The sequence below is a fragment of the Vicugna pacos genome, chromosome 6, assembly GCF_048564905.1.
Source record: "Vicugna pacos chromosome 6, VicPac4, whole genome shotgun sequence".
Taxonomy (NCBI): Eukaryota; Metazoa; Chordata; class Mammalia; order Artiodactyla; family Camelidae; genus Vicugna; species Vicugna pacos.
In genome coordinates this window covers 30,492,091-30,512,863 of record NC_132992.1, presented here as the reverse complement: position 1 = coordinate 30,512,863, position 20,773 = coordinate 30,492,091, and the positions used below count along the sequence as shown (strand labels likewise).

At 37.6% G+C, this 20,773-nt stretch overlaps 1 protein-coding gene and 2 long non-coding RNA genes across 5 annotated transcripts in view; 1 reads left to right on the top strand and 2 right to left on the bottom strand.

Moving 5' to 3' along the window:
• The window catches only part of LOC140696852 (uncharacterized), a 167,631-nt gene that overhangs the window by 48,098 nt on the left and 98,760 nt on the right, over positions 1-20,773 (top strand). The window lies entirely within an intron of this gene.
• LOC140697101 (uncharacterized) lies at positions 1,021-8,177 on the bottom strand. 2 transcript variants are annotated; one of them, XR_012073920.1, is made up of 3 exons: positions 8,088-8,177; positions 1,258-1,369; positions 1,021-1,119 (listed from the first exon to the last, which is right to left on the bottom strand). It is a non-coding gene; the product is annotated as an uncharacterized lncRNA (long non-coding RNA). The 2 variants fall into 2 exon arrangements; XR_012073921.1 differs by lacking the exons at positions 1,021-1,119; positions 1,258-1,369 and adding an exon at positions 6,158-6,330 and having other exon boundaries at positions 8,088-8,174.
• LOC102528080 (olfactory receptor 11G2-like) lies at positions 14,069-15,112 on the bottom strand. Its single transcript, XM_031672683.2, has one exon. It carries the CDS (start codon positions 15,014-15,016, stop codon positions 14,069-14,071), a length of 948 nt encoding a protein of 315 aa, XP_031528543.2. The 5' UTR covers positions 15,017-15,112.

Sequence of the window (20,773 nt, the reverse complement as noted above, 5' to 3'; positions counted from 1 at the left end):
CTGGGCATAGATCCAGAAGGAACCCTCTTTCAAAATGATACCTGCATCCCAATGTTCATAGCAGCACTATTTACAATAGCCAAGACATGGAAACAGCCTAAATGTCCATCAACAGATGACTGGATAAAGAAGAAGTGATATATTTATTCAATGCAATACTATTCAGCCATAGAAACCGACAACATAATGCCATTTGCCGCAACATGGATGATCCTGGAGAATGTCATTCTAAGTGAAGTAAGCCAGAAAGAGAAAGAAAAATACCATATGAGATTACTTATATGTGGAATCTAAAAAAAGAAAAAAACCAAACAAAACATAAATACAAAACAGAAACAGACTCATTGACATAGAATACAAACTTGTGGTTGCCAGTGGGGCTGAGGGTGGAAAGGGATAGATTGGGATTTCAAGATGTAGAATAGATAAACAAGATTATACTGTATAGCACAGGGAAATACATACAAAATCTGATGGTAGCTCACAGAGAAAAAAATGTGACAATGAATATATATATGTTCATGTATAACTGAAAAATTGTGCTGAACACTGAAATTTGACACAACATTGTAAAATGACTATAAATCAATAAAAAATATTAAAAAAAAGAAAAGGCTCCAAATAACCTAAGGCTACCAGAGTGTTTGCCCAGACTTGGGAGGAATCCATTCAAAGGACGAAAAAGAGGGTTAAATGTTCTGCCCGGAAGAACTTGGCCTACCCCAGATAGCTTCCTTTCTGAGTGCTAAAGATAATTATGCTCCCACAAGTGTGTATGTTAAAGTAGGAGTGACAGCAGATGGGATGGAATTTCTAGGTTCAGCATTGTAGAAATTTGCTCATTATCTCTTAGTGACGTCTTCTAACTATAAGCTTTGTTTTCTTAAAAAAGAGGAAGTATAATTCTATGATTTTTAATCACTTTTCATTATAACATGCTCACTCCTATTCCAAGTATACTACAAGAACACAAGATATCAAGACTTTAAGATCTAGAGGTGATATTTTAGTTACATTTATCTTTCAGATGAGAACATGAGTTGGATAGATTGTCACTCATTAATGAAGCCAAAAGATCCAGGGCAATTCCTTCTGAGGGTAGTTCTCCACTTTGAGAGTCTGGAAAAGGTGCAGAAGACAAAAAGGATGTGAAAAATGATTCTTTGTGTGTCATCATCATTTTATGCTTGAACTAAAATTGCCAGTGGGTGGAAAAAAAAAGACATATCTAACAAGACTGTATTCTTTGTTGCTTACCGTTTATTACTTCATTCCTGTGTACAGAGCAGCAGTGGTGTTTACCTGGCACAGGGTGAGCTGGAGCTGTCCAGAATGGCAGAAGAGTCCCCTGAATCAGCTGCAGAAAGTGCTGTGGTAGAGGAAGCGGGAATGTGCATACAGTGGTGTCAAAGCTGTGTTCTGTATACAGGGTGTTTGGACTGAGTTCATTAACAAAGCCAAACAAACCACACGCTCACCCCTATTATACCTTGGAAAGGCTGGAACAAACCCAGTCTATAACATTTAATATGAAGAAAAGACATTTCTCTGATATTTCACTTGTTTCCCAAAGCTGGTCCAAGTAGGCACAATAGTGTGGAAGCACATTTGACCGCTCTCATAATGGCACATCCATCTGCTTTGTTTGTCAGGAGGTGCCACACCTGTCTATTTTTGTAAAGCTATTGAAAATGAGAACAAGTTTCCCATTTATGAGAAGTGATCAGCAGCTAAAGGATAATCGAAAAGCAAAGGATTTAGACTGAAGAGTCTAGGGTTTGAATTACAACTTGTACTTTAACAATTGTGCAACGTGTCTCAAGTCAGCTATATAAACTATTTCCAGTTCTTTCAATTGTAAAATGGGCACAGTAACATTTTCACCAAAGGGTTGAGGACAGTGAATGAGATAACATTTGGAACCTTGTCTGGGCCTGAAACAGTGTGATGCTTAGGAATTATTAGCTGTATGATTTATAGCTGAAGCAAAGTAAAAAGCAGTCTTCTTTAGAGGGTAGTAATTTTTCTGGCTCTTTTATGTTTATTTTCTCCTGTAAGCATTACATGATCTCCTTTCATGGACAAGAGGGGAATCCAGACCTGAAGTTTCAATGTCTGATCTTCCTGGAGAGGAGGGGTGGTCTCCTCCATAAAAACCAATAAGAAGTGAAGGAGTAGAAGTAGGGTGAAGTTCTCTCGGTGTTTGCTGGAGAATGGCTGGATTATAAGCAGAGCCTCCAGGTAGTGAGGATCCATGGGGAATGATTTCCCACTTCCAGAAATTGTGTTAGGAGAGTGCTCTGTACTAGTTATTCCCTTCCCCTGGGGCCTGTCTTCTCTGGAGACCCCGATGTCTTCTCCCTTTGTTTTCCAGCAGAGTGGAAAACATTGCCTTTTCCAGCCCCAAACTTCTCCAGGATGGCATGAGGTTTAATCAATCTGTAAGCCTTCTCAGAGTGCCTACCAGCTATTCACGGGAAAGTCTGTAACAGTAACACGGAGTGTGGTGGCTGAGATGGAGGAAGCTGTTCCCTAGAGGGTTGTCAGTTATGAATTTTGGGAACAGAGCCTCCTCTGATTCTCCAGGAAGAAAAGATAGGCTGGAGGCATGCTGTGACTTCTGGTATAGAGGGCTGTTCAGTTACCCCAGGTATCAGTACCCTGTTAGATCCTCCATACCGTTTTTTAAATTAGTAGATCTTTTTTCTTCCTGTTTGTTGTTGACACCTGTGTGGCTCAAGCAGTTGCCTTTCATGGCACACTTTCCGGGTCCAAGAGAGGTCTGAGTAGGACATTTCACCTCTTCACTCTGGCAGTTACATGAGGGAGTTGTGCTCTAAGCCTCCTTCATCTTGACGGAGGTACAGGTCTTTTAGCACAACTTATTTCCTGTCCCTCTATCCCCAATTTGTGAAGCCGTTTCAGGTAAAAAACTTATCAGTTCATTTCACTTACTTGTTTGAATAGCTTTGATGTGTCCCTGTATTCACAACATGAGATTCACAGTTGGCCAACAAGGAATTTACAGTGCAGCTGTAACCCATTGACATACATATATATTTTTTTATTCATTTATTTATTTATACAGAAGTACAGTTTATAATGTTGTGTCCATTTCTGGTGTACAGCATAATGCTTGTCATACATGAACATACATATATTCATTTTCATATTTTTTTCAGCATAAGTTACTACAAGTTATTGAATAAAGTTCTCTGTGCTATACAGAATAAACTGTTTTAAAATCTATTTTTATATTTAGTGGCTAACATTTGCAAATATCAGACTCCCAGATTTATCCCTTCCCACCCTCTTTCCTTGGTAACCTTAAGATTTTTTTTTACTATATATCTGAGTCTGTTTCTGTTTTATAGATGAGTTCATAGTGCCCTTTTTTTCTTTTTAGATATCCAGATACAAGTGATATCATATGGTATTTTTCTTTGTCTTTCTGGCTTACTTTACTTAGAATGACAGTCTAGGTCCATCCATGTTGCTGCAAATGGCATGATTTTATTCTTTTTATGGCTGAATAGTATTCCATTGTATTGATATATCACAGCTTCTTTATCCAGTCATTTGCAGTCAGAAATTTTTACGGTGGAAGATGAAGTGTGCATGCAGATTTTCCAGTTAAAAAAATAATGGATTTGTCATTGAATTTTTTCTTTCAAATATTTATAGAGAGTAACCTTCTTAGAAGGGAAGATTTAGAGAAGTATTTTCAGAAGATTATATGTCTTCTGAGGATACAGCCTTGTTGACATTGTTCACTGTTGAACAGAATCCTGCTGCAACTTCTCTTAGAAATAAAACAACAGAGATTATCTGCCACTCATATGTTCTACTACTACCCAGTGGCAGAGATGTGTCAGATACGAAGTCATTTTCTTATAGAGAATGTGCAGGAGGGATTACCTCATTCTGCAGCCAACCTGATTTCAGATGAGCTTTCAAGTCAGGTTGTTACAGACCATCTTCCTAGAGTGTCTGTATCACTGTTTAGTTCAAGACTATGAACAACTACAGAATGATACCACCATTTTTTCATGTTCCCTTTTGGTATCATATTACCCATCATTATTTCTCTGATTTTAAATCCCATTTTTGTTGGTTCAAACAAATCTTATTCCCTTCCTCCATTTCTTCATTCTTTTCTCGTTTTCCCATCCTTCCACTCCTACTTTCTTTTTCTCACCCTCTCTTTTTCTCCCTCTCCCTCTCTATCCCTCTTTCTCACTTCTTCTGTCTCCTCTCTTTGTCCCTTTCTCCCCTCCTTTCATCATTGCACCATTACCGCCTTTTCCTTCTTCCTCTCCAGGCCACCTTTTTAAGTTTCTCTGAGGAGTTTCTTGTACTTTTGGAAACATTCACACATTGAAACTTGCTGGGAGTTCTCATCATTAATCATTTGAAACTGAGTTTATGCTAAAATTTTATTTTGACTACAAAAAGAGCTTTTATTAGTAAATCACATTTTTCAGTTGAATTTTTTTTCTGAGCCAATGTGTAGTTTTGTCCTAAAGATGTCTTTTTTTTAGAGACTTTACTTTGAGGTAAGTTTGACATGCAAAAGCTGTACATACTAAACATGGATGAATTTTGAGGTAAGAGTACACCTGTGAAACCATCACTACCATCAAGTACACAGACATATTTATCACTTCCCAAAGTTTCTACCTCCCTTATTATTTTGTGTGGCAAGAATATCTACCCTCTTAGAATTTTAAAGCATACAATATAGGATTGTTTATTGTTTCCTTTCCTGTTGAGAAGCTTTTTAGTTTAATGTAGGTTTATGTGTTAATTTTGCTCTTGTTTTTCTTTTTGGTTTCATATCCAAAGAATTATTGCTTAGACTAATATTAAGAACATTTTCATCTATGGGTTCTTCTAGGTGTTTTATAGTCTCAGATCTTACATTTAAATCTTTAATATGTTTTGAGTTGATTTTTGTGTATGGTGTAAGATATGGTTCCAATTTTATTCATTTATTTTTCCCTCATTTTAAAAAATTGAATGAAAAATTCTTTAAATTTTATAGTGATTTCTAATTTTGAAAAATTGTGACACATGATTTCATATAATTTCATATTGATGTTTTTTACCCACCACCTTCTCTATACTGCCCCTGCTCCCTTACCTTTCCCTACTGTCACTAGATTGTTCTCTATATCTGAATCTGCTTCTTTTTTGTTTTATCCAATAGTTTGTTGCATTTTTGGTTTTCACATATCAGTGGTATCATATGGTATTTGTCTTTCTGCATCTGACTTATTTCATCTTGCATAGTGTTCTTCAAGTCCATCTATGTTACTGCAAAGGGCAAAATTTCATTTATTTTTTATGACTGAGTAGCATTCCCTTGTACCACATCTTAATCCATTCATCTGTTGATGGACACTTAGTTTGCTTCCATTTCTTGGCAATTGTAAATAATGCTACTATGAACACTGAGGTGCATGTATGTTTTGGAATTAGTGTCTTTGTTGGTTTTGGATATATATCCAGGAGTGGAATTGCTGGGTCATATGTCTGTTCTATTTTTAGTTTTTGAGAAGCCTCCATACTATTTCCCACAATGGCTGCACCTTGCCAACAGTGTAGGAGGGTTTTCTTTTCTCCACGTCCTTGCCAACATTTGTTATTTGTGTTCTCTTTGAGGAGAGCCATTCTGACCTGTGCGAGGTGATCTTCTTGTGGCTTTGATTTGCATTTCCTTGATGTTTAGTGACGTTGAGCATCTTTTCGTGTGCCCTTCTCCATCTACCTTTCCTCTTTGAAAAAATGTCATTTCAGTTCTTCTGACTATTTTTTAATTGAGTCATATGCTTTTTGATGTTGAACTGTATGAGCTGTTTATATATGTTGGATATTAACCCCTTACTGGTCCTTACATTTATAAATATTTTCTCTCTTTCAGTAGGTAATGAAATTATTAGTAATGTGCTATTACAGGTCTTCCTTGACCTACCATGGGGTTACATCCTGATAAAACCATCAATAAGTTGAAAATATTATTTATCAGCAATGCATTTAATACCCCTAACCTACCAAACATCATAGTTTAGACTAGCCTACCTTAAATGTGCTCAGAACACTTACATTAGTGTTTAACTGGGGCAAAAGCATATAACATAAGGCCTGTTTTATAATGTAATGTTGCATATCTCATGTGATTTATTGAATTCTGTACTACAAGCGAAATACAGAATGGTTGTATGAGTACAGGGTGGTTGTTTATCCTTGTGATCATGTGGCTGACTGGGAGCTGCGGCTTGTTGTCAATACCCAGCGTCACGACAGAGAATCTTACCACATTTCACTAACCTAGAAAAAGAATAAAATTCAAAATTCATAGCATGGTTTCTACTAAATGAGTATTGCTTTTCTATAATAGTAAAGCTGAAAAATCACAAGTGCCCCATCAATGTCGTGAGCAGTCTTTGCTTGATATTGAAACATTTTATAATAAAGCATAAAATTGGGGGGAAAAAAACGGAAAACAAAGACCTGCATATTACTATTCAAACATCGCCATTTAAAATATTTTGGTATACTTCCCTATGTATTTTTCCTAAAGACTTGATTTTAATATTTATGTACATGTATTGTATTGTATTTACAAAATATATTTATTCACTTAGTTTTTATCAGCCGTTTTTCATAAACACTTCCTAATAGCTGGATATTATTCCACATGGAGAATTTTTCCCACTTTTCAGTAATATATAAAATATATATATATATATATAAATATACAGTATATATAGCTCTATTATGACAAATTAATAATGATGAACAGCATGATCTTTGACGTCAAAGAGTCTCAACTGAACCTCTGCTTTCCTAGTTCTTATTACATTATATTATTAGCAAGTTGTACCTATTCTCTCTAGGGCTTAGTTTTCTATTCCATACAACATGTAAAATAGTAATAGCTCATCTGATGTTGTAATGAGGACTAAAAGATACAGTGTATACAAAATGCTTAGCTGATGGACTCATATATAATAAGCTGATATTAGGAAACAGCATAGCATAACAGTTAATAGTATGGTTTCTGGAGTCATAATTCTTTCATTCAACCTGGTTCCAACATTCATCAACTGTTGATGTCTAAGGCAACTAGCTTAACCAGTCTAGGCTGTAGTTATTTCATCTATAAAATGAAGATACTGACATGTGCCTGAGGTTGTATGATTCTTGAATGGTTAAGGTGGAAGTTAAACTTAGGCACGTTGAGAGTTAGCTAGCATGAATTTTTAAGTTACTTGACAACTTTGAAGTCCAACATGCAGGACAATTTTCTTTCCAAACCTGGGAGTATTTCACACTGTGGTTGCTTCACTCGGTTTTACTTCTTTTCCCCAGCACTGCTGCATGGTTCTTCTCCTTTGTCATGGAAAATAGTCAGCACTTGGCCATCTGCCACCTACTGCACTAGCCCATTCTCATGACACGACCTGTGATAGGCTGATATGTCTTTCTTGGCTCATTGATTTCATCAAACACTCAATCCCTATTTTCTTTCTAAGAGACATGGTGTTGTAGGTTGGGTGCCCTGGAAACAGATGGTAAGATTTCATGCAGGTTTGTTGTGGCGTTCTCTTGGGAGCAATGGCTGTACAGGAGTGAGGAAAGTAGGGTCGGGCAGAAGAAGTTGAACTGTGATAAAGTTGGAAAAAAAGTTTCAGCTGATGCTGTGGGGGACTCTGGAGTTGGGATGGCTGTTCAGAGTTGTCACTGACTGAAGCCAGAGTATCAGGCTTTTGTACACCAGCCCTGACCAATCACTGGATGTGAGCTGACCCTGGGCAGGGGAGACAATCAAGGGAAAGGCTTTGGTCCCTTTGGTTTAAGGCAGTTTTTGGCAAGGAATTCAAGTGTGAGCCAGTCATTAGCACGCTAGACTTCTGGTAGCCAGGTGAGTGGTGCTTCAGTCCTGAAGGAAAGCCTGGACAGCACATTACAGAATCTACTATACATGGGCCCACTGAATGCCATGTCCTATAATGATGCCACATCACAGAACATATACTGTGTGTCCCCTACCTATGCCGTGTCATAGAACATGTATTACGTACCCATCAGCATTCTCACTATTCTGTATATCATTGGACCATATAATTGGTGCTAAGAGCTGTGCTTTCAGTGCTTTCAGCAGCTGGTCATCAAAATGCCTTCTCAGAATGTGGTCTCACTGGGTGGTGGTCTCTCTGTTCTATGAAATCATAATGATGATTTATGTGAATCCCACATCTGGCCATTTAGTAGAAGTACAGACAATAAATCACTTCATCATAATGATACCTCTGTAAAGAGTTTAGTCTTAAACTTCCTCAAAGACGGCCTACTCAATAAGGCCATGAAATCTGTTCTCAGTCATGCCTTTTATGGAATGAGTATTAGCCAAAGCTCATGAATAGTTCTTCCATCTGAAGCATCCTGTGGTAAGGACCTAGTTTTATTAATTATACAAAATGAAAATATTAGGTATATCTAATGTTACTTTGGAGACTGTTGCATATTATAAGGCTAAATTAAAAAGCTATAGTATATAGAGTAGCTTATATAATATGATTTTATTTTTGAAAGGTAAACAATGAAAAAAATCCCAATATATGATTATAAGTATTTTTATATAATTAGGAGCAGGAGAATAGTATGAAGCATATGTACTAGGTTGTTAATATTGTTTACCTAGTAGAGATAGGAGGTGGTGGAGTGAAAAGTAGATTGAGGGTGAAGAGGTGGTGGTAGGGAATAGTAAGGAAAAAATGAAGGAATCTACCATAAAAACAGCATGAATAGCATCCCTCTTCTGTAAAATAGACATGTGTGTGTATGTGTACAAAATAATACATGAAAATTGTTCACTAAAATACTAATCATGGTTACCTGAGAGTGATGGGATTAGATGACTTTTAAATATTTTTGTACTTTTCTCTATTGTTTGATAATTATTGCAATGAGCATTATATATTGAGAAAAGAACAGGTAATGTTTTTTTTTGGTTCTGGCTATGAGAGTCGAGTCATTTTTTTTTTTCTTCACAATTCTTTTACTTGAAGTATATAGTTGATTTACAATATTGTATTAGTTTCAGGTGTACAGTACATCATGAGTCAATATTTTTATATGATATACTTCACCTTATTATAAAATATTGACTCTACTCCTTGTGCTGTACAACACATCCTTCTAGCTTATTTATTTTATACATAGTAGTCTGTACATCTTAACACCCTTTCCCTATTTTGCCCCTTCCTCCTTTTCTCTTCCTACTCAAAACCACAAATTTGTTCTCCATATATGTGAGTCTGTTTCTCTTTAGTCATATTCATTTGATTTTTTATATTTAGTTTTCCACATATAAGTGTTAAGTATTTGCCTTTCTCTGTCTGACTTATTTCATTAAGCGTAATACCTTCCAGGTCCATCCATGTTGTTGCAAATGATATATTTTTTTAATGACTGAGAGGTATTCCACTGTATACGTCTGCCACATCTTTAGCCATTCATCTGTTGACGGACACTTAGTTGTTTCCATATCTTGGTTCTTATAAATAATGCTGCTTTGAACATTGGGGTGCATGTATCTTTTTGAATTAGTGTTTTTGTTTTCTTCAGCTAAATACCAGTGATGGATTTGCTAGATGGCATGGAAGTTATAGTTTGATTTTTTTGAGAAACCTCTACTGTTTTCCATAGTGGCTACTCCAGTTTACATTCCCACCAGCAGTGTACAAGGGTTCCTATTTCTCCATATCCTCAGCAACATTTATTATTTTTGGTCTTTTAGATAATAGCAATTCTGACAGGTGTGAGGTGATATCTCATTGTCGTTTTTATTTGCATTTCTTTGAAGATTATCAGTGTTGAGCATCTTTTCATGTGTCTGTTGGCCAACTGTGTTCTTTGGGGAAATACCTATTCAGGTTTTAATTTTTTAATCAAGTTTTTTGTTGTTGGTGAGTTGACTGAGTTTTTTTTTTTTTAATGTATTTTGCCTGTTAAGCCCTTACCTATTAGATGGTTTGCAAATATTTTCTTCTATTCTGTAAATTGTCTTTTCATTTTGTCAGTTGTTTCTTTTGCTTTGCAGAAGCTTTTGAGTTTTATGTAATTCCATTTGTTGATGTTTTCTTTTGTTGTTTGTGCTTTTGGCAAAGGTATTATTATCACCATTATCTTGTAATAACATAAAATGGAGTATAATCTACAACAATGCTGAATGACTATGCTTTACACCTGAAACTAATATAATATTGTAAATCACCTATATTTCAATGAAAAACATAAGGCCTAAATTCGTTCTCTGTGGTTCTGGTTTTTCTTGTTTTACTGTAAGTAAACTGCCCCTCTCTCCCCCAGTCCTCCATCTCTTCACACACATATGCAAGCATGGGATCCACTGGATCTGTAGTTGGTTGCATTGAAAAAATGCAGGTCTACTTCCCAGTCTTGTGTTTCTGCCAGTCAATATATTCACTATTTTTTAGTTTATGGGTTTTTGCATGGGTATGCTATAAGATCATCTATAAGTGAAGGAAGTAGTGATAATGTATAGAACTTAGATATAATAGTAAAGAACTCTAGTTTGATCAGGACTAAGCAGCTTATATTAAACTCACCCTTGTACATAAAATAACTAAAACATCTGGGAAAAAAATACATAAAATAATCATTTGAATGCACAAGAGAGCAATCAACACAGGCAAGATTTCTGGGGATACAATTCCAAGAAGGGAGGAATAAGGAGGTGAGTTCCACATTCACCTTGGATGTTTTACCCTGAAGACATCATAGTCACTGGGTATGAGGAATATAGGGGCATGGAGGCAGGTGAGAAAGAACAGGGGGAAGGAAGAATAAAGTCTCAGCAGAAAGTAGTAGTTTCAGTGAACTGAGGAGATAAAGCATTTAGTGTTTGTGGCCACCAAAGCACCTGGGGTTGGAGAGACAGATCCCGGAGATAGGAGGAGCACAGAGAAGGAGGGTCAGAAATGATATAATCTGCTTTAAATGCATGTTTGGATTTCTAAGCCATTCACATGAAAGATGAGATTTCAAGAAATCTAGCATAAAGCAGAAACTGGGAGTCTAAAGAACTAAGAAGAGGTTTTAGGAAATCATGGATTTCAAAGAATACAGGAATAGGAAGTCAGGGCTTGCTAAGGTGGAGAGGGCCTGAAAACAGTCTAGACTTGCAGTTGAGATCTCAGAAAGGCCATGTTCCTGAGTAAGGGTCACATGCCAAAAATAAGAGCAGGACTGGCTCAGATTATTCTTACAACACCTAAATATAGTCCTTAAATGAGATCAAAGTGATCTGCATATGCTGTTTCTACTGCTAGAAGAAAACTTAATTTTTGTTGAGTAACTAAACCCATTTTATTTACAGTGTTAAAAATATTGTTCAGCACTCAAATAAAAAATTGAGGTACAATACATCACATCAACAAGAGAAAGGACAATAACCACATGATCATCTCAATCGATGCAGAAAAAGCATTTGATAAAATTCAACATCCATTTATGATAAAAACTCTCGCCAAAGTGGGTATAGAGGGAACATATCTCAACATAATAAAAGCTATATACAGCCAGCATAGTACTCAACGGTGAAAAACTCAAAAGCTTCCCACTAAAATCTGGGACAAGACAAGGATGCCCACTATCACCACTCCTATTCAACATAGTCCTGGAAGTCCTAGCCACAGCAGTCAGGCAAGAGAAAGAAATAAAAGGGATCCAAATTGGAAAAGAAGAGGTAAAAGTGTCATTATATGCTGATGACATGTTACTATATATAGAAAACCCTAAAAGCTCCACACAAAAGCTACTAGAGCTGATTGAAGAATTCAGCAAGTTAGCAGGTTACAAAATTAACGTTCAAAAATCAGTTGCATTTCTTTACACTAACGATAAATCAACAGAAAAAGAAAGTAAAGAAACAATCCCCTTTAAAATAGCACCAAAAGTAATAAAATATCTGGGAATAAATCTAACGAAGGAGGTGAAAGAATTATGCACAGAAAACTATAAACCATTGATGAAGGAAATTAAAGAAGACTTTAAAAAATGGAAAGATATTCCATGCTCTTGGATTGGAAGAATCAATATCGTTAAAATGGTCACACTGCCCAAGGCAATCTACAGATTTAATGCAATCCCTATCCAATTACCCAGGACATATTTCACAGAACTAGAACAAATCATAATAAAATTTATATGGAACCATCAAAGACCTAGAATTGCCAAAGCATTACTGAAGAGAAAGAAAGAGGCTAGAGGAATAACTCTCCCAGACTTCAGACAGTACTATAGAGCTACAGTCATCAAGACAGCATGGTATTGGTATCAAAAGAAACATATAGACCAATGGAACAGAACAGAGAGCCCAGAAATGAACCCACAAACTTTTGGTCAACTCATCTTTGACAAAGGAGGCAAGAATATACAATGGAATAAAGACAGTCTCTTCAGCAAATGGTGTTGGGAAAACTGGACAGCAGCATGTAAAACAATGAAGCTAGAATACTCCCTTACACCGTACACAAAAATCAACTCAAAATGGATTAAAGACTTAAACATAATACAAGATACAATAAACCTCCTAGAGGAAAACATAGGCAAAACATTATCTGACATACATTTCAAAAATTTTCTCCTAGAAGAAATAAAAGCAAGAATAAACAAATGGGACCTAATGAAACTTACAAGCTTCTGCACAGCAAAGGAAACCAGAAGTAAAACAAGAAGAAAACCTACGGAATGGGAGAAAATTTTTGCAAGTGAAACCGACAAAGGCTTGATCTCCAGAATATATAAGCAGCTCATACGACTCAATAAGAAAAAAATAAACAACCCAATCCAAAAATGGGCAGAAGACCTAAATAAGCAATTCTCCAAGGAAGACATACAAATGATCAAAAAGCACATGAAAAAATGTTCAATATCACTAATTATCAGAGAAATGCAAATCAAAACTACAATGAGGTATCATCTCACACCAGTCAGAATGGCCGTCATTCAAAAATCCACAAATGACAAATGCCGGAGAGGCTGTGGAGAAAGGAGAACTCTCCTACACTGCTGGTGGGAATGCAGTTTGGTGCAGCCACTATGGAAAACAGTGTGGAGATTCCTCAAAAGACTAGGAATAGACTTACCATATGACCCAGGAATCCCACTCCTGGGCTTGTATCCAGAAGGAACCCTACTTCAGGATGACACCTGCACCCCAATGTTCATAGCAGCACTATTTACAATAGCTAAAACATGGAAACAGCCTAAATGTCCATCAACAGGTGACTGGATAAAGAAGATGTGGTATATTTATACAATGGAATTCTATTCAGCCATAAAAACCGACAACATAATGCCATTTGCAGCAACATGGATGCTCCTGGAGAATGTCATTCTAAGTGAAGTAAGCCAGAAAGAGAAAGAAAAATACCATATGAGATCGCTCATGTGTGGAATCTAAAAAACAAAAACAAAAACAAACAAACAAACAAAAACAAAGCATAAATACAGGACAGAAATAGACTCACAGACAGAGAATACAGACTTGTGGTTACCAGGGGGCTGGAGGGTGGGAAGGGATGGACTGGGATTTCAAAATTGTAGAATAGATAAACAAGATTACACTGTATAGCACAGGGAAATATACACAAAATGTTATGATAAATCACAGAGAAAAAAATGTGACAATGAGTGTGTATATGTCCATGAATGACTGAAAAATTGTGCTGAACACTGGAATTTGACACAAGATTGTAAAATGATTATAAATCAATAAAAAATGTTAAAAAAATTGAGGTACACTAAGCAACAGGACAAATGATTAAGAACCACGAAAGGAAAGAAACAACAGACAAACTCACGGGTAACAGAACTTCTGGTCAATACTAGAATGAACAGTTTTCTGAATAAAATTATTTTTTAACCTGAAAACATATTAAATACAATCCAATAAATACAATCCAATCCTTAGAAATCCAAACATTTATAAAAAATGTTTGTAAGTAAGTTCAATGCAATTATGGGCTCTAATTGCTTAAGTGCCCTTTTGTAGTCTCAGAAACTTCTGCAGGGCATTTTTCATATCTTTGTTCCTAAGACTATATATCACAGGGTTAAGAAGTGGGGTCACAACAGAATAAAAGAGAGTCACAATTTTCTGCATTCCAGCTTCATGCTCGGATGTTGGGCTCCCATACATGACCAGTACTGAGCCATAGAACAGTAAAACCACAGCCAAATGAGACCCACAGGTGGAGAAGGCCTTTCTTCGTCCAGCTGCTGAAGGGACTTTGAATACAACTCTTAGAATCAGGGCATAGGACCCCATGATAAAGGAAAAGAGAATGATGATGGGTACAGGACTTAAGGTGGAGATGACACGCTGTATCACAGGAGCTTTTTTGCAAGTGAGTGCTAGAAGAGGACTTGGATCACACAGGAAGTGGTCAATAATCCTGGAACCACAGAAGGACATTTGGGAGATGATGATAATGGGAATCAAAAACCAGAGGAAACCACTTACCCAGCAGCTGACCACAAGATTGGAGCAGAGTCGTCTAGTCATAAGAGTGGGGTAATGTAGAGGCCGGCAGATGGCAAGGTAGCGATCAAATGCCATTATAGCTAAGAAAAAGCTTTCTGTAGCACCCAAGGAGAAGAAAAAGTAGAACTGGAGAAAGCATCCAGAGAAGGAGATGACCTTGTTGTCAGAGAGGAAGTTGGCCAACATGTTGGGGACTGTGGAGGTGACATAGCAGATCTCCAGGACGGAGAAGTTGGCGAGCAGGATGTACATGGGGGTGTGGAGTCTCTGATCCCAGTACACAGCACAGATGATGGAACCATTGCCCATGAGGGTCAGGAGGTAGGCACCAGAGAAGAGCACAAAGAGGAGGCTCTGGCCCTCCCTGGAGCAAGGGAAGCCCAGGAGGATGAAGCCAGTGATGTTGCTGGTGTTGTTGGGGGTGTTGGAGATTTTCATCTTTCTGTGCTCTGTGTAAGGACCAACAAATATCAAATGAGTGTGTATAGATACTTGGGAATCCAGATTTATATTTAAATCATCTTTGGAAGTAATAAGGACTTGTGTATCAATAGCTAATTTTTTTCTTGAAAACTGAAATATTGACTTGTGTTCCTTCTTTATTTTCATTCACATTTTCTCGTGGACGTAAGAAAATTTCTGGTCAGAATTGATAACCCCATCAAGAAAAGTGCTGTAGAGGTATTTGAAGATTATATTAGACTTAATAAATTATATACCTATGAGTATATTACATTTAATATAATATCTTTCTATCTACCTATCTACTTTCCCATCCATTCTAACAATCATGGAATTTTTTTCACCTTTAGAGGGGTGACATCATTGCAGTTGTGTCAGAATCTGAGTCAAATTAAGTAACGATGTGACAGGAACTCGCAGACCTTGTTGAATGACTTTTTTTACATGACTTTTGAAACTGGCCCTGTTTCAACTAAATGATTAATTTATTAAGTTAATAGTATTATATACCATTCATCTGTAAAACAATCAGGTCAAGGAGAGAAAATTATCCTAGAGGAAAATAGCCTGCTCTTGTGTTAAAACAGTAATCCTAGCCACTCACAGTAGACCAAGATGAAAGAATTACTAATGGGCCATTTTGAAATAAGTCTATCCTTACTCGAAAGAACGATGGATTTTCCCAGTCTACAGTTATACATATAATTGTCTTCCAATGATATGAACTATGGATATTACCGATAATACAGAATTCTAAATTCACAGCAGTGGATTTGTAGGGATTGAAAACTAATAGTTTGCTCAAGCCCCCAGTAACTTCTTGGGAGCATCCCAAGGTTGAGTGCCTTTTGAAGGCTGGATATCTGCATAATGCCTCTTTGGTTCTAAATGAGTTAGAATACCTTTGTTTCCATTCACTCAAGCTTGAAGTCAGTTAGAGACCTCTGTAAGTTAACTATAAATGAGCAACATGAAGTCTCTGTTTATCACCCTTCTTCTATGGTAAATCCATATTTTGTTTTTTAAAATTTGGCGTAGGGACCCAGGGAGTCTTATACTTTCCTACTAGGAATACTGAAGTTCTGAGAAACCTCTGGTACCAGGAGCATAAGGTAGCAGCAAGAGCAGCAAAAAAACAGGGACACACAAGAATAATTCTGTCTACATAAAGGTCCTTAATGGAGTCTAATAATTTTAGAATCTAAAGATTAAGTCACTATATCTATTACCAGTTCAGAGGAAGATATTTATTATGGTCAGTTGAAAACAGTTGTTCTTAATTGTGGGTAGGCATTTTTGACCAGGTTTGTGCTGCTGGTGTTCCTGAAATTTCATTATGGGAGTAAACATCTGGTCAACAACCTAGTAATTGACCCTTTGGGTTGAATGTTTGAGAAATGTTATTTATTTATTTATTTTTGGTGGAAATTATTTCAGTGTAGTATTTCCTCTCTTTCTTTTACCCTCATATGTAATTCATCATCAATTTCTCTTACTTTGTCTCACAAATAGGGCTCATGTCTACATACTCTGTTCTTCAAGCCATCATCTTTTCTCCCTTGGGCCACTGTGATGCTGTCCGAACTGACTTCCTGTTTCCACCATGCTTCTCTACAACCTGTTGCCCATGCCTTGGCCTGGGTGATTCTTTAAAAAAGGAAAATCAGGTCAATCCCTTTCCTTGTACACAGACTTCAGTTAGCTTCAAAACGCACTGAGAATAAAATAAAATCTTCAAACTACAATATATGATTTGACCCCTCCTAACATCTCCAACTTCATCTCATGATTCTATAAATCAGTCACATACATTCTCTGTCTCATGCACCCACACGCATGGAAACGTACACCCTCTTGAACAAAGGACACTGAAATTTGAATTTTATGTAACTTTCATGTGTCACAGAATGTTAGTCTTCTATTGATTTTTTTTTAATTTAAATTAAGAAAGCAAAAATTTGTAACTCACTGTCGATACAAAAATAGGCAGCAGGCCAGATTTGGCTCATTGGCCATAATTTGCTGACTCCTTTTGAGCCCATTTACAGAGACAGGAAAGCAAAGACCATCCATTTTACTTGGAACAATTGGAGCTCCTTGGTCCAACAAGTACCTTATTTTCTTAAAAGGGAGGGGACCCTTAGAGGGGAGCTGAGTTCAGCTTGTTCTTCTCCTGAGCTAACAGATCTGTTAGGCCAGCTTTCAGCTTAATTACAAAAATAATTTTCCAAAGTTATCAGTATTTGCCTCTCTGTCTCTAAACACACACACACTCTCATGTGTGCACTCCTTATCTTTCACATCATACTTGAGTAATATAGCATTGGTCTTTCAGTTTCTAGAAAAAGCCAAGTACTTTCCTGACTCAGGGTCTTTGTTCTTGTTGTCTTTTGTGATCATTCTTTATTCCTAATTCTCAATACAATATGAGTAAGATACTAGATATTTTATAAATATTCTTTTTAAAAGAAATGGTTGTCTACACTGTTAACAACATAGGGAATATAGACAGATAATAGGTAGATATTTCCCAGTTACTTCATTTGAACTTCCAAAACCCTGTAGTATGAAATTTTGTGCAATAAATTATCCAAGAAAAGTTGCCAAATGACTTGAGGCTAACAGAGTGTTGGTCCGGACTTGGGAGGAATTCATTCAAAGGAAGTAACGGGTGTGTGAATGTTCTGCATTGAGGAACACATCCCATACCAGGTGATTTACTCTCTGAGTGTTAAAGATAATTATGGTCCTACAGCTGTTGATGTTAAAGTTGGAGAGAGAGCAGAGGGGCTGGAATTTCTAGATTTAGCATCATACAAAGTTACTTAATGTCTGTAGTTGAGCCTTCTAATGTATATACGTTTCATTTCTTTATATGAAAAGGTAGTAGCATTGTATGATTTTTAATCACTTTTCATTATAACATGCTTACTCTTATTTCCAAGTACACATGATATCAAGACTTTATAGATCTAGAGGTGATATTTTAGTTACATTTCTCACTGATGAGAACATGAGTTAGATAGCTATCAGTGGTGAATGAAGCCAAAGGATCCAGGCCAGTTCCTTCTCAGGGCAGTTTTTTCAGTTTGAGATTCTGACAAAGCTGACCTAGAAAACGGGAAGGATGTGAAAATTGTTTATCTGTGTCTCATCACCCTTTCATAGTTGACCTACCTAAGTTTGCCAGTGGGTAAAAAAAATATTTCTAACAAGACTGTATTCTTTGTTGCTTACCGTTTATTACTTCATTCCTGTGTACAGAGCAGCAGTGGTGTTTACCTGGCACAGGGTGAGCTGGAGCTGTCCAGAGTGGCAGAAGAGTCCCCTGAATCAGCTGCAGAAAGTGCTGTGGTAGAGGGAGTGGGAATGTGCATACAGTGGTGTCAAAGCTGTGTTCTGTATACAGGGTGTTTGGACTGAGTTCATTAACAAAGCCAAACAAACCACATGCTCACCCCCTTTATACCCTGGAAAGATTGGGGTAAACCTGGTCTAGTTAGCCAGGTCCTCAGCTGTCACAAGACAAATGAAAGAAAAACATTTCTGTGATATTTTATATTTTACTTGTTCTCCCCAAAGCTGGTCCAAGTAGGCACAATAGTGTGGAAGCACTATTGACCTGCTCTCACAGTAGCACATCCATCTGCTTTGTTTGTTCTGGTCAGGAGGTGCTACACTTCTCTCATTTCTGCAAAGCTGTTGAAAATAAGAACAATTTTCCCATTTATAAGAAGTGACTGGCAGCTAAAGCATAATAGAAGAGCAAAGGATTTGGAGTGAAGAGTCTAAGGTTTGAATTACAATTCATACTTTACAAAATTTGCAAAGTGTCTCAAGTCAGTTATGTAACTATTTCCAGCTCTCTCAACTGTACAATGGGCACAGTAACATTTTCACCAAAGGGTTGAGGACTCTGAATGAGATACCATTGGAACCCTGTCTAGGGCCTGAAACAGTGTGATGCTTAGGAATTGCTAGCTGTATAATTTATAGCTGAAGCAAAGTAAAAAGCAGTCTTCTTTAGAGGGTAGTAATTTCTCTGCCTCTTTTATGTTTATTTTCTCCTACAAGCATTACATGATCTCCTTTCATGACAAGAGGGGAATCCAGACCTGAAGCTTCAATGACAGTGTCTGATCTTCCTGGAGAGGAGGGGTGGTCTCCTCCACAAAAACCAGTAAGAAGTGAAGGAGCAGAAGTAGGGTGAAGGTCTCTCAGTGTTTGCTGGAGAATGGCTGGATTATAAGCAGAGCCTCCAGGTAGTGAGGATCCATGGGGAATGATTTCCCACTTTCAGAAGCTGTGTTAGGAGAGTGCTCTGTACTAGTTATTCCCTTCCCCTGGGGCCTGTCTTCTCTGGAGACCCCGATGTCTTCTCCCTTTGTTTTCCAGCAGAGTGGAAAACATTGCCTTTTCCAGCCCCAAACTTCTCCAGGATGGCATGAGGTTTAATCAGTCTGTAAGCCTTCTCAGAGTGCCTACCAGCTATTCACGGGAAAGTCTGTAACAGTAACACGGAGTGTGGTGGCTGAGATGGAGGAAGCTGTTCCCATGCCTCTAGTGATGGCTGTCAGTTATGGGTTTTGAGAATGGAGCCTCTTCTGATTCTCTAGAAAGAAGAGATGAACTGGAAGATTGATTTGGCCTCAGGCATACTGGGCTGTGCATTTACCCCAGGAATCAGTCCCCTCCCAGAACCTCCTTGGCTCTTTTATAGATCTTTTCCTTTTTTGTTTGTGTTTGAGCCCTGTGAGTCTCAAGCAGGTGCCTGAGGTTAGGACACTCTCCTGGTCCAATACAGAACTGTGCAGAATATTCCTTAGCTCCTCTGAGAGGTTGCGTGAAGGAGCTGTGCTCTAAGCCTCCTTCATCTTGACGGAGGTACAGGTCTTTTAGCACAACTCATTTCCTGTCCCTGTATCTCCAACTTGTGAAGCAGTTTCATCTCAAAGACTTATCAGTTCATTTCATTTCCTTGTTGGAACAGCTTTGATGGTCCCTCTGTTCATAACATGAGATTCACAGTTGGCAAACAAGGACCCTTACAATGGAGCTCTAACCCATTGTTTTGTCATTTTGATATTTTACCTTTTCCCCACCACTTCTTGTACATGGCTTGTGTCCCTGTCACATCAACATGCTTAGGTACACAATGGAAGATTATATACTTTGGGAGTGAATAATTTTACCCTGTGAAAATCAGCCAAGAACACTCTGCCTTGATGACTACCGTGGGGGAGTTAAGCCCTGTGGAGTGAAGGACCCCAAAAGTTTAATTTCCTAATGCAGATGAAGAGAGTTAACTTATGATGTGTCTTTGCTTTTTTTTTTTCCACTTAGCCTCTGCTGTCATAGTTCCCTTCACCCCAGATGTTTTCTCACAGAATTCTTGGTGTTAGTACAGTGTGACAGGGATCATTGGTTCCTGGTCCGTACCCTCTCTGTATTTCCTCCTTCTTTCTACTTCAGTACAGTTGCCAGCTTCTACATTTATTTTCCCCGGTTTGTTTTTTCCTAACTGGGAAAGCTGCTTTGGCTGCCTGTTCTCTGTTCTTCCAGGCCAGAAGTCCTGGGAAATGTATGACCTCCACACTTCCCAGAAACCCTGAACTTTGGCCAGATGGGAATTGGGATATCAATATCCCAGTTCCTTTGCCTTTATAGCAAGATAAGTCAGATGTCTACTGCACTACCTTGGGATTCTCCAGAGGGATTGGCTCCGTTTACCCA

What these genes read in the sequence shown, in the direction of transcription:
- LOC102528080 (XM_031672683.2), bottom strand. Translation starts at nt 15,016, where the DNA reads ATGAAAATCTCCAACACCCCCAACAACACCAGCAACATCACTGGCTTC.